At 42.4% G+C, this 12,993-nt stretch overlaps 1 protein-coding gene across 2 annotated transcripts in view; it reads left to right on the plus strand.

Moving 5' to 3' along the window:
• Nucleotides 1-12,993, plus strand: part of grk3 (G protein-coupled receptor kinase 3) — a 54,857-nt gene that overhangs the window by 18,169 nt on the left and 23,695 nt on the right. For both annotated transcript variants that reach the window (XM_034296928.1, XM_013137188.4), the window contains exon 2: nt 2,319-2,395. In XM_034296928.1, coding sequence (XP_034152819.1) covers nt 2,319-2,395 — 77 coding nt within the window. The remainder of the gene's footprint in view (nt 1-2,318; nt 2,396-12,993) is intronic.

Below are 12,993 nucleotides of genomic sequence, written 5' to 3' on the forward strand. Positions count from 1 at the left end.
ACTCACAAGTTTTTAGAATACTTCATGTTGAGTATTCAAATAATGAAGCACATCCCTACTCTGTATGCATTTGCCATTGAGCAAGGTTATAAAACAGTAGTTGGCGGGTTACAAGGTGAACATCAACCTCTGTTCTAATAATGAAGGATAGTTTGCATGGTTTTTAGCTTCTGCTGGAGTGACATAAGCCAGCTACTAGTTAGCGTCTCAGTTATTCTCACTGTTATACAGTTAGCTATTAGTGTTTCCATTATGATAATTTGACTATCCCTCCAAAAATATTTGTTTACATTAAATACTTTTTAAAGTAGTTAAAAAGATCATTGTTTTTTTGTGTTTAAAGAATTCTGCTGTTTATTTTGGATAAAAACAAAACCTATAACACAATTATAGCGTTTTGAAAACGCAGGCTTCTCCCAATTGACCATGATACTCGATTGTAACTTCCCACTTACTATACTTAAATAAACTGCAACCATCAAAAACAGTGAATCTGTCCCATAGCTCACTGTTCCTGTCTGGCTGCACGAGGAGAGAGTTCTTTTATTATTATGATTATTTGTTTTTTTTGTAAATGTTGTACAATTACTTTAGATTCATGCATATCCATGAATGAATGTGTGAAGTGCCAATAAAAGTTGGTTTCAACGCCTCAAGTCTTTACCGTGAGGCGTTGTCAACTCTGAAACCGCCACATAGCTGGTGCAGTAAGAGACGAGGTGGGACTCTCACACGCCAAACTATTGTCCATGGATTGGTCATTGTGTCGCTCGCCCGGCTCTCAGCGTCCGTTTTACCACTCGATGGGACGCCCTGGCGTGAGCTGGGTGGGCTGCTCATGGTGTAGTTTTCCCTGTGTTTGGTGTTGTAACTGAAGTAAAATGAACTGAAACATCCTGTTATTATGAATTAATCAGATGCTAATCCACAAGGTGAAAACAAAAAACTGAGGGAGGAAAATTTAATATTTGGGCTAAATGTACGTCTACTTGATAATGTTACTGTGGCCAATTTAAAACAGGTTTGTTTGCTAATATTTAAACCTGACTTGGGTGATTAAATTGTGTGTATAATTAAGAATGGTAACCAATTGTTCCGAATGCGTGGCTTGTACTTGGCATGTTTCCAACACATCTTTTTTATTGTGCATGTATCATATATGGATGAATATATTGGTAACTGAAGGAGATTTGTAAGGACAGGATGGAGAACTGTTTTTGACATGGCACCTTCTGAGTCCATTTTCCAGACTTTTTGGAAACCGAGATGACCTATGTATTAAATTTCTGTTTATTTATTTTTAGTAGGTAAAATAAAGGTTCAGCATACTTTTTTTTTTTTAAATGCCAGCTCAACCCCCTGATAGAAATGCTGTACTTACAATGACATGCTAGTAAATATTTTCCTGTGTTATCCTTTTTATTTTTTTATTCCGTCTTATCCAAAACCTGCCAGAACTGGCCCAAATACAGCCCACTCATCCACACCACTCTAAAGATATCTGGGGAACAATGATCCATGAGGGATTCTGGAAAGACGCTGGGCTGTGTGTGTGCCTGGCTGCTAGGCACTGGCCTTCTGAAGTGGGTCTGTAGGAGAGACATGCTTTGCTTAAAGGAACCAGAAGAAACCGCATTGACATTCATCAGCACAATGAATAGCGGATGCTGGTTATCGCTAAATGATCTGTCAATAGAGATGAAACCAACGTGTAGTTCTTGAACCTAACCGGTGTGTGTCACATACAAGGTATCTCTGTTGATCATCAGTCTTTGTCGAGGTGTGTCTCTGGCCAGTGTGCTACTCTCCTGCTGTCCAGCACGTGCGTCAACGCTCCTCTCCAGTCTGTGTGTTAATGGGCCCGTGGAGGGGGTGCTAATTGATTCATTCTCCCCAGCCCTCCTCTCATTAACAACCTCTCCCAGGGCAAGCTGCTCCTGTTCTCCCCTGTGCTTCCCTGCTCCTCCCCCTCCTGCCAGTCCCCGGGGCCTCTGGCAGGCATGCACCGAGGGAGGGGAGGGGCCGGTGACGGGGGGGGGTAGAGACCCGGGCAAGGATCTGGGATTAAGGTGGAGGGGAGCTGGGGGAAGAGATGAAAGGACAGGTGAGATTAAGTTGTAGAGTTTGGGAGAGGACAGCCCTGGCAAGGAAGAATAGGAAGAGCTTGTGGAGACGAGTAGTGGGGGACCAGTGAGTCCAAAGGCGGTCACTTCATCTATGCTCCATCTCTGTTCCTCCTCCTTCAAATACTGTATGCTATAGTGTTCTAAGCATCCATTGCTAATGTTGTTATTCTCCATTTTTTCTATCTCTCTCAGTATTCGCAGTGTAATGCAGAAGTACCTTGACGAGCGAGATGAGCTGACGTTTGACAAAATCTTCAACCAGAAGATCGGTGAGTTGTCGCAGATGCATCATGGGCAGTCTTGTCCTTTCCCATAGCAAACAATCATGAGGACTAAAACACAATTTCAGATTCAATTGATGTATGAATCTTGGGTTGGTGCGTTGTCAGTGTTTATTGACTTGGTGTGTGTAGTTCTGTATGGTGTCTCGTGTGCATGTGAGTTTTGAGTGTTGGCAGTAGGATGAAAAAGTGAGTCCTCCTTTGCCTGACAACAGTACTTTATCCCAGCTGCCCTCTGACCTGTGTGGTTGCTGATTGGTGTACTCTAATCCTTGTCTCCACAAGCCTAAAGACACTGAGCAGTTGTAACTTAAGTTATTCACTGTGATTAACTGAAGAACCGTGACCCGCAACCTTTGCAATTTTTCATGCGAAATCCCCAGTTTGTATACTGAATTTATGCCGACAGCCAGGAGCAAGTCTCAACCACCTGTCACAATAGTGTCCTGCCAGATAGCCTTTGACTCATCTCACGTATAGTATATTCCAATGCACTGAAAGTCACTGAGACAATCAGGCAGCCAATGACAGACAGACAGGTGGTGCGTGTCCCAGACAGACAGGCGGACAAACAGACAGACATTGATAATCCCCGACGGACAAACAGACAGACAGTGGGTGTCCCGGACTGAGGGGTGGACAAACAGACAGTGATATTCCCAGATGGACAGACAGACAGTGAATGTCCCAGACGTACAGACAGACAGACAGTGAATGTCCCAGACGGACAAATAGACAATGAGTGTCCTGAGCGGGTAGACAGGCGGGCAGGTCGACAGGCAGGCAGGCAGGGAGTGTGCCAGTGAGCCAGTAGCAGCTGTTTGTAGCAGGGGACCAGAGCCCTGCAGGCCCTCACTAGCTTTACTTACTGCTGGCTTACTGCTGCTCTGCATGGATCTCACCTTCCCTCAGAGAATAGACTACTGTGCTAATTTTCTCTCGCTTAATCTCTACCCCCCTCTCCCTCATGCTACTTCTCTACTACCCCCCTCTCTCTTGATTTCCACATGTCGGAGTGAACAAGAGAAGTCAACTTCACTACTGAAATTTGTTTGGTGGAATCCCAAAACCGCCTGGATGAGGCTGCCAACTCCCCAAGTCTATTCCAATTCTCATTGTTGACAAGTGAAGTTCATGTTGCTATGCTCTCCATACTCTATTTAACTACTTTTCAGCTAGTCTACATGGATGTACACTTGAACTTCAATTGCACACAATGCAGCAGGATCACTGCTTTTGCATTGGCTACACTTCTGTGAATATGAGAAGCTATGGAAATGGTGTCAAGTCAGTTCTATTTCTTTGAGTAGTGGACTTGACTTCGATTCGTCTTTCACTTGAATGGCAAGCAATGTCCAACACGTCTGTCTGTCAATCAATTGAAGGCTGACTTGCTCTTATTTGAACTATTTTTATTGAGCGTATCTTCCACTCACAAACCACATGCTTGTAGCTGACGATTATAATCTTCTGTGTCACTTCTGCTTTGGCCACATTTGTGTATAATCTAAATGGCAAATGTGTGGTTTGCATATTGCTGTGTGTTTGAAGTTGGGGGTAGCTGTCAAGTTTTTACAGTTATACCTCTGGTGTCTGGCACAGTAGAGATTGTCTGATCGACCTCTACCATGAAATCTGTTAATTTGCAATATCCTTCTAACCACAGCACATGCAAATGAAATCTGCGAATTGCCAGGAATTCATAAAAAAATATAGTCATGATGCCGATGGCGATTCTCATGCTAAAATGCAGTTTGATTCTGTGGTGGAGCACATATTGGCTCAAAATGTAAAGGGGTTGTTTGTCCAAAAAGGTTGTGATCCTTACCCTGTTTTGTATCTGAAGCCTCACATCTGGGCAATGCTTTGCAGAACCTGCTACATCCAAGTAACCAGGGAAGAGCAAAGAAATACATACTGCTTATTTTGATCACGCATCCCTCTTTTTGTTGGGTAGCGTTTTTTGGTTCACATTTAGAATAAACCCCTGGAAACTATTATATTTGTGACCCAAAAAAGGGTCAGAATTTGCTAGATTTTTTTTGTTTTTGCCAAATGAAATCAAAAATCAAATTTATTTATAATGCCCTTTTTACAACATCAGTTGTCACAAAGTGCTTTTCAGAGACACCCGGCCTTAAACCCCAAGGAGCAAACAACAGTAGTGTTGAAATTCAGTGGCTAGGAAAAACTCCCTAAGAAGGCCGAATTTTAGGAAGAAACCTAGAGAGGACCCAGGCTCAGAAGGGTGACCAGTCCTCTTCTGGCTGTGCCGGGTGAAATGGAGCTCCTTCGAGCACGAAGACGATGTAATCTTGGTAGCTATAGCCGACCTTTGCTTTGAGATATCCCGTGAGTGTTTGCGACTTATCAGACAGATGAGCGCAGACTCCGTCGACGTAAGACAGTGCTCTGAGCCGGGATGACATGGCCTAATTGAAATGGCCTACTTTCTGCTTATCCATATGTGTCGTCTGTGTATTTACGGTGAGCAGGAGGCAGTGTCATGGTATTGGCTAACTCTGAGAAGGTGATAGGGGATAATATTGCTTAACGATGGGGTGTTATTATGGTATGTTGAGGGGCCATCAGTCCCACTGCTGTGTATGGGCTGACACAAATCCTTGCACTCACATATGTCTGTGCTTACACACGCAGCTGTGTGTCCCTAGGGCTTAGGTTGTTAGTGTGCGATTGTGTGTGTTAGACCATGCCCACACATGTCATTATGAGAGCTTGTGGGGATGTCAGGAGGCCTCTGGCACTATCACAGATGTCCAACCCTCAAGCCCCTTTCTCTCTCTCACACTCTCTAATTCCCTCTCGCTGGTTCTTTCTCAGATACGGACACGCATTCGCATATACCGGCTGGTGCCCTGTACCCCATGTACAGTGTCCAAGATGCCCGGGTGCTGAAATGCCAGATCCTTTCTGGTGTTTGAGACCCCCCATTACTTTCTTTCACTCCCACTCCTGTCTGTCTTTCTCCTTCTGTCCGAATGTTTTCGTTCTCCTCAGTTTCTTTCACTCTCGCGCTGTTGTTCTGTCTTTCTCTCCATCTGTCAGAGTTTTGGAATGGATGATAGGGAGTTTTGCGTAGCCTAGCAACTGCTGGTTTCCATGGGAACTCAGCAGAACTCCTGTATTTGCTCGACGACAGGGAGAAATGAAATTCATTAAAAGAAGAATAAAAAAGGTGATGAAAACAGATGATGGTAGGAAATTGTGAAGGGGGATGTTAAACAAGCGCTATAGGCCAGAAACGAGGCGGATCTGCAATCTTGAATCCACTGGGGATGCTCGGTGTGAACAGGGACATGGGGCGGCCTCAGTTTTCCACTACTTCTCTGGCCTCTTCTCAACAACAGTCCTTCTGCCCATGTCTTTGACATTCCTATGTACATCATCTTGCCTTTTCCCCCCTAGTGTCACCCATTGTCTCCCTATGGTATATTTTAATTTCTTACAGGTTGTCAAAACCTTTGTTTTCCCCCAACCTCTCCCATGTCTCCTCTCCCATGCGTGTGTGCATTTGTGTCAGTCAGCCATGGCAGAGCCTTCACAGTGATCATCTCACTCACTTGTAAGATTCAACTGGTCTGATTATCCTGTAAGATTCAACTGGTCTGATTATCCTGTAAGATTCAACTGGTCTGATTATCCTGTAAGATTCAACTGGTCTGATTATCCTGTAAGATTCAACTGGTCTGATTATCCTGTAAGATTCAACTGGTCTGATTATCCTGTAAGAGTCAACTGGTCTGATTATCCTGTAAGAGTCAACTGGTCTCATTATCCTGTAAGAGTCAACTGGTCTCATTATCCTGTAAGAGTCAACTGGTCTCATTATCCTGTAAGAGTCAACTGGTCTCATTATCCTGTAAGAGTCAACTGGTCTCATTATCCTGTAAGAGTCAACTGGTCTCATTATCCTGTAAGAGTCAACTGGTCTCATTATCCTGTAAGAGTCAACTGGTCTCATTACCCTGTAAGAGTCAACTGGTCTCATTACCCTGTAAGATTCACACGGACTCATTATCCTGTAAGATTCACACGGACTCATTATCCTGTAAGATTCACACGGACTCATTATCCTGTAAGATTCATACTAACCTTGTAAAATCCCAGGATGCTCAGTAATAATGGCACTAAACACAAGGGGCCCCATTTCTTAACCTTCAGTGTCTTCAGCAATGCTAACCAATACATGTAAAATCTAAATAAAATGCCAGCCAAATGTTAATGAGTACATAAAAAAATTACTTCAATTATTTGGAGCACAGATATCCCAGATCATGACATTATACAAAGAACTCAGAGATAATGCATAGCTGTTGAATGCACAAAAGAAATAGACAGCAATGCTGACCACAAAGTGCAATATGGGAACATTGCACAAACATTGTTTTACAATCATATAGTGTGGGTAATAGGCCTACCTATTTGCTGAAATTGAACTGAAACTCTATTGTCAATCCGAGTACAGGAGCATGTCTGCGGCCACACACCCCCAACCACTGCTCTTGTTAATTCCTTCAGTCCAATTAGACTGTGGCTAAGAGCTTCTTCAATGCATTGGGGAGACTACGTTGTATTGTTTCTTTGCCTTTCCATGTTGCTCTGGGGATGTTGATACTGGGGTGAGGTCAGTGTAGTTGTGTCAACCAATGCTAGGTGGTTGAAGGCGTTAAACGGACTCTGGTCTTTTCGGGTAGTTCAGTATAAAGAACCCTGACCGTCAGGAAGATTAGGGATGCCACGGTACCGTGGGCCTATGATTCGGTGCCTTCGGCCGTTTGGGGGTCATGGTAAGGGTACGGTTTTGGTATGAATGACGTCATGTTAGAAGTGTTTCCACCCGAGTAGCTGACAGTGGCCAAGCAATGCTTGCAGACTGTACTTTGTTTACGGTCTTGTTACACTCGTCTTCGTATTAAACGCTGACTCCAAAATGTTTCCGCACAGCGGATATGAAAGACGCCGGTGTATGGAGCCAAATTGAACTGAAATGTATCTGAAATATTTTGTAGTATGAGTAAACTGTTTTTTGATCTGCCGCACTATAGAACACCTTTTTTGTTTCATCGACACAGTTATTGTTTCATCGACACCTCTGTCGATCATCGTTGTAGTTTACTAGAATGCCAAAATGCTGCTAAACTGATTTAAATGAAGCTGGAGAATTCTACATTGCTCTTTTGTCAATAGCCTGCCGCCACTACAGTTGGCTCTCAAAAGTGGGAACGGAATCGCTGCAGCCACTATTGTCATTTTGATTACAATATGTGCGAAGTCTCCCGTTTCATCCGAATAGCCTTTAGTTTTTTATCTCAGGTCAATTTTATTCAGTTGCCATTTAACACAGCATAGCTAGCTATTGATTTTCAAAATGTTTCCAAATGTATTAATTCGGGTTCTCGTGCAAACCATACTATGTTGTACAGTTAGAAATTTGTATACTGTTTCAGCCAGGCTTGGAATCTTGTAATTTTAGGTCGCAAAGGCCACAAGCCAGGGCACAAAGGCCATTGAGTGAAATAGGAGGATTTGGAGCCTACTAATAAACAACTTAAATTGCTGATAATAAAAAACACGCATGACATAAAAACATACATTATTCACTTTATTAATACCCAATTGCTCATGAACGCACCTTCCGTTCAGTTAAGCCCTAAATAAGTCAGCTATCTATTGATAACTAGCTAGCTTGCTTATCTGCATTTAGTCTGTTCTTATGGTTGTTTTCAGTTTCAAACTACAAACTAGAAACAAACCAAATACTGATCACTAGATTTTTACAGTAGCAGGAGCAAAAACCACGACATGAAATTCCTATGCTGGTTACAGCTCTAATTAGCCCTATTTGGTTTTCAGAACTCAAGGACGTCAATTCAGACAGATTATTTCAACCAAAGGACTTCATAGTTTTCTGAAATACTGTAGGTTTCCCCTGGCTTTAATTATGACTCTCCCACTAAATAACATTTTTATTATTCCTCAGTAAATCTGTTTTATGCTGCTTCTGTGTAAGTGTTATATTGCTTTAGTGTAATTGTAATTGCATGTTCTTTATCAAATGCACCTGCTCCCACAGACCTTTTTATGAAAATGTTTGATTGGTAATGTATTGGAGGCTACCCCCTGCATTAATGTGTCTTAGGCTAGACAATGTTGCATTGTGTTATGTTACCGTTACTGCAGCAACATTGTTCCCAAAACTTTGATGAATCTGAAATAAGGCTGCTAGAAATAAGACTTCCCTAGATTTCACCTCAAATGTCATTTTCTATGGAAGAGAGGTTTGCAGATCATATCATATTTAATAACTGTTGATAGTTATTAAATATGCAAAAATAAAGCTTCACAGACACTAGCATTTAAGTTAATTAGTCTTCTGCATATATGATAGTTTATCACTTTCAGAACACAATTCTGAGGTATTGCCACACTTTCAGATGTAACTGAGATCCTCTCCAAATGATATACTTCTGAATTCTGTAGTGTAGAATGGGAATTCCATAGTGTAATTGGATCACCCGGTGAGTGCTTTCATAAGTGAGTTGCTCAGGTCTGTTCCCTGTGTCTCTGTAAACCAACATGTGAGTAGGGACTATCACAAGCTTCGTAATGAAACATGACAGGTTCACCCTACAGCTTTATCTAACACACTGAACAAGTTCAGACTTAGTTGTTACAGTATTGTTTATTACAAATATAACACTAATTGTTTCAGTAATATTGACATCCCCTGTCAGTCGGTCTGGTGATTCATTGATTGGTGTCACAGTGCTCCAGCAGACGGCTCTAATTGCTGAGGGACTGGTTGGATTATCTGGCTGGATTATCTGGCTGGATTATCTCCAACATCACAAACACACCCACACACACACACACAGGCCAGTTTCATTGGTGGCTCAAAGTCTTAATGCTCTCCTCCCTAAGTAACAATACCCAGCCTCTATTCTCCCCTCCTCCTTTTCTCCTCTCCATGTACCCGCACGTTCATTCTCCATCTCTTGGCATCTGGCCTATGTGTTTGTTTATGAGCTCTGTACTGGTTGTGCAATGTGATTCCCAGACAGACTTGGGTTGTGTATGTTTGTTGCCTGATTTTACTTTTTGGCCTGAATTTTTTTGAAAGCCAGACTTCCTACCATGAAGCGGGGGAAGTTCGAAATAGAAAACAAGCTAAATGGCCCTGGGCACTCAGACTTAATCAGCAAGGCTTCGCATATTGTCCCAACAATCCTATCCCTTTATTGGCGGGAGCTCCAGGCATTCTGACTAGGTTTTAAATGGTTGAGGATGTCTGGAAATTGCAGCTTAAAACCTTTTTTCATAATATGTAGATGTTTACTGATAATGGTGAGAATGTTTTACTTTGGCAGTCACGTGGACAAATGCAGCTCATACCCATCATCGGTCCATGTCACAGGTGCGTTATTACAGCAGATGAACACACCAGACTCCACTGTTATCAACTGAAACAAAAATAATCCGCTCCAGGCAACGGTTCACCAATGCTGGACAAATGAGCATTGGAGAAAAGCATTGTAGTTTCAGTGGTACAGACTGGGGCTGCTGCTGTAATGGACCCAGAGTTGTGTTTCTCAAATACTCTCTGTCTCCTGAAACCAATTTAGCAACATTTGATTGTCTCAGTGTATATAAACAATGTTGCTGACCAGGTGCATCCCTTCATGGCTACAGTTTACCATTTGTCACATGGATAATTTCAGCAGGAGAATGCGCCGTGTCTCAAAGCACGTTGTTCCAGAAATGTATTTTCTCAGAAAGGATTTTCCAGGAAGATGACAGCAAGTTTAGTTTACTTGAGTGGCCGGAGTATTCCCCGGAACTCAACCTAATACAGCATTTTTGTCATTAAGATGGAATGGACTGTTTGCACAAGCATGTTACCCATATGATGCATGTATACCGGGAAGAAATAAATGACAAACTGCTTGCAATACACACACTAAAATCCACACACTTCATGAAATGGACTGTCAAATTAGGGTTGTTAACGTCAATGCCCAAGTTCCTATACACGCCAATGGAAGCGCTGGGCTTCAGACAATGGTTCTGGTTTTGCAATGCTTCAGTTTGCTTAATGTCAAGGTAAGACTACAAAATGGTTAAGATAAGGTTAGAAAAAAGCCACCCCCACGCATCATGTTTCTAACTCACAAGCATTATGGTCTGAGATCTTTTTACACGGCCACTGTTCCATAACTTATTTTCAATGTATGAACTTCAAAGCTACACGTGCGCAGTTCTAGTGGCTGTACTAAACATTCCATAGGTGTGGTAAGGTAATGGTGTGGTTTGGTAAGGTAATGGTGTGGTATGGTTATGGTGTGGTGTGGTAAGGTAATGGTGTGGTATGGTGTGGTGTGGTAAGGTAATGGTGTGGTATGGTAGTGAAAGGAATTGCCTACTTGCACAGGGGATGCAGTCGTGTTAGCATTGATCAACTTCTTTGTGGAACCTTTCTGAAGCATTGTAGATCCCATGCCTCAAAGAATTCTGTCTGTTCTTGAAACAGAAGCATGTGCAGGCTTCCAGCAGTCTGACTTCCATTTTAAAATATTCTATGTTAAACCTTTTTACAATAGATTTATTAAAACAGTTAAAATAGTGCAGTTGTTTGTGAACATTGTACACTATCAAGTCTCAACCAAGACTGTGGTGGGCAGCTTGGTGCAATGAAAGCGTACAAAAACTTTAAAAGAAAGTAAATACATAGCATTTTAGAGCTCAAATAAAGTGTGTGCGCGCGCGGGTGGGTGCCAATGTGGTAGCAGTCTAGCCGGTGTGTGTGCTGCGATGCATAATACATAAACTGACCTTTACTGTGGTGGATAGCTAACATAGCGTGCATGTCTGTCTGTGTCTCCGTCTGTTCGTGTGTCCAATAAACCTAACACACACTAGGTTCTACGAAATATTATGATCCTCCATGCAATCTAGACTAGATCAAACACAGAATTCTTCTAGAAAGGATTTGACTTACTGAAAAGCAAAGTGGCATTCGGCATTGTTCTTGTTTGGGACCGTTGGTTGACTCTATTTGGCCTAACAGAACAAACATGTAAACTGTTATTGTGAATTTAAACAGCACGGAGGAGCCACTGTGCTGTGTGCAGGCGTGTGTGCGAAACAGCTGCAAAAGGAAAGCGCGAACTGGAGTAAACTCTGAAACGGACATTAAGCGTGGCCGAAATGTTTCAAAAATATTGCATGCTCTTGCAATATGAATGTTGCACATGTCAGTATTGTGGTTTCAATGTGAATTAGAAAAATGGTGTAGCTAACACACACACGTACACACACTGTATTGTCTGAGCCACCCAGGCTGCTGGGAGCAACCGACTCTGGGAGATGTGGTGAAACCGTTTGTAAGGGGTGGATTTTGCCTCCGTATTTGTGTGAACATACTCTTGATATATTGCTTCACAAAGCTCACACTGAAACTTCAGTAGAGAGACTGTTAGATTGTATTTGACTATAGAGCGGGTTTGTTCCTCTTGAGAGTAATTGTAGATGTTTTTCCTGGTTGAGTACTTGTGACGTGTATATGTTTGTGTGGGCGGTTTAGTTGTGTACTTACTACGAGTGCACACTTCCTGAGTATTGACGAGACTTCACTGATATTGACTTATGTCTACACCATGGGCCTGATCTAGAAGAAACAACTGATGCTGAAAGGCATAAAGGGAAATTACTGGAATGGGTAGATGAATGGAGGAGATGAATGTGTGGATTGTGTTTTGTAGGGGCTCAATGCCAGGCCTAGGCCCCGGTAACTATTGCGGTTTTAGTGTCAGTTCGATACGATTTCGGTACAGTGCAAAAATGTACAGTTACTGAAGATTCTTTTGGTTTATTTGGCAAAAGATCCAGTACTAATCCAGGAATATATAATGTCTGATGAGAATGCAATCTCAAGTCAAGGGCAGTATGTTAACATGGCACACATGTTTTATGATATCGCCAACTGCTTGAATGCATTGGGGAGGCCATTGTGTGGTTTCTTTTCATTTTCCCTGTTGCTCCAGGGATGTTGATAATTGAGGAATGTCGGCAAGGATGTGTCAACATGTTTAAGGTGTTACCAGCTACATAGGATACTTTTGTCAAGCAGTGGTTTGTCAACAACTCTGTCCGTCACCGTTCTAGTCCACTGGAATGCCGAATCGCTGCCAAGCTGGAGGTTGAATCTAAGCTGGAAGATTCTGCAGTGTTGTTTTATTAGAACCATTACTCATCATTGTAGAACGAGCGGTTCCTCCTCAAATTCGGTTCCCAAAACAAATCTTCAGAAGTGCACAGTGATTATAGTAATTGGGATTACAATGTGTCAATGACTCTGGTTTACACAGAACACCTTAATGGTGGTGGGGGTTTCCCCCCGGCTCAGTCAGATTCATTCAAGAGCCTTTCAACACAACGTTGCTTACTATTTATTAACAATAAAATACATTTGGTTTCTCGTGTGTACCTTAAAGAACTGCTGTAGCGTACGGCCTGGTTATGAAAACGTGTTCTATTTACAGCCGCAGTGTTTAGCTGGGAGTTTAGGT

The sequence above is a fragment of the Esox lucius genome, chromosome 14 (genome assembly GCF_011004845.1).
Source record: "Esox lucius isolate fEsoLuc1 chromosome 14, fEsoLuc1.pri, whole genome shotgun sequence".
In the NCBI taxonomy this organism is placed as follows: domain Eukaryota; kingdom Metazoa; phylum Chordata; class Actinopteri; order Esociformes; family Esocidae; genus Esox; species Esox lucius.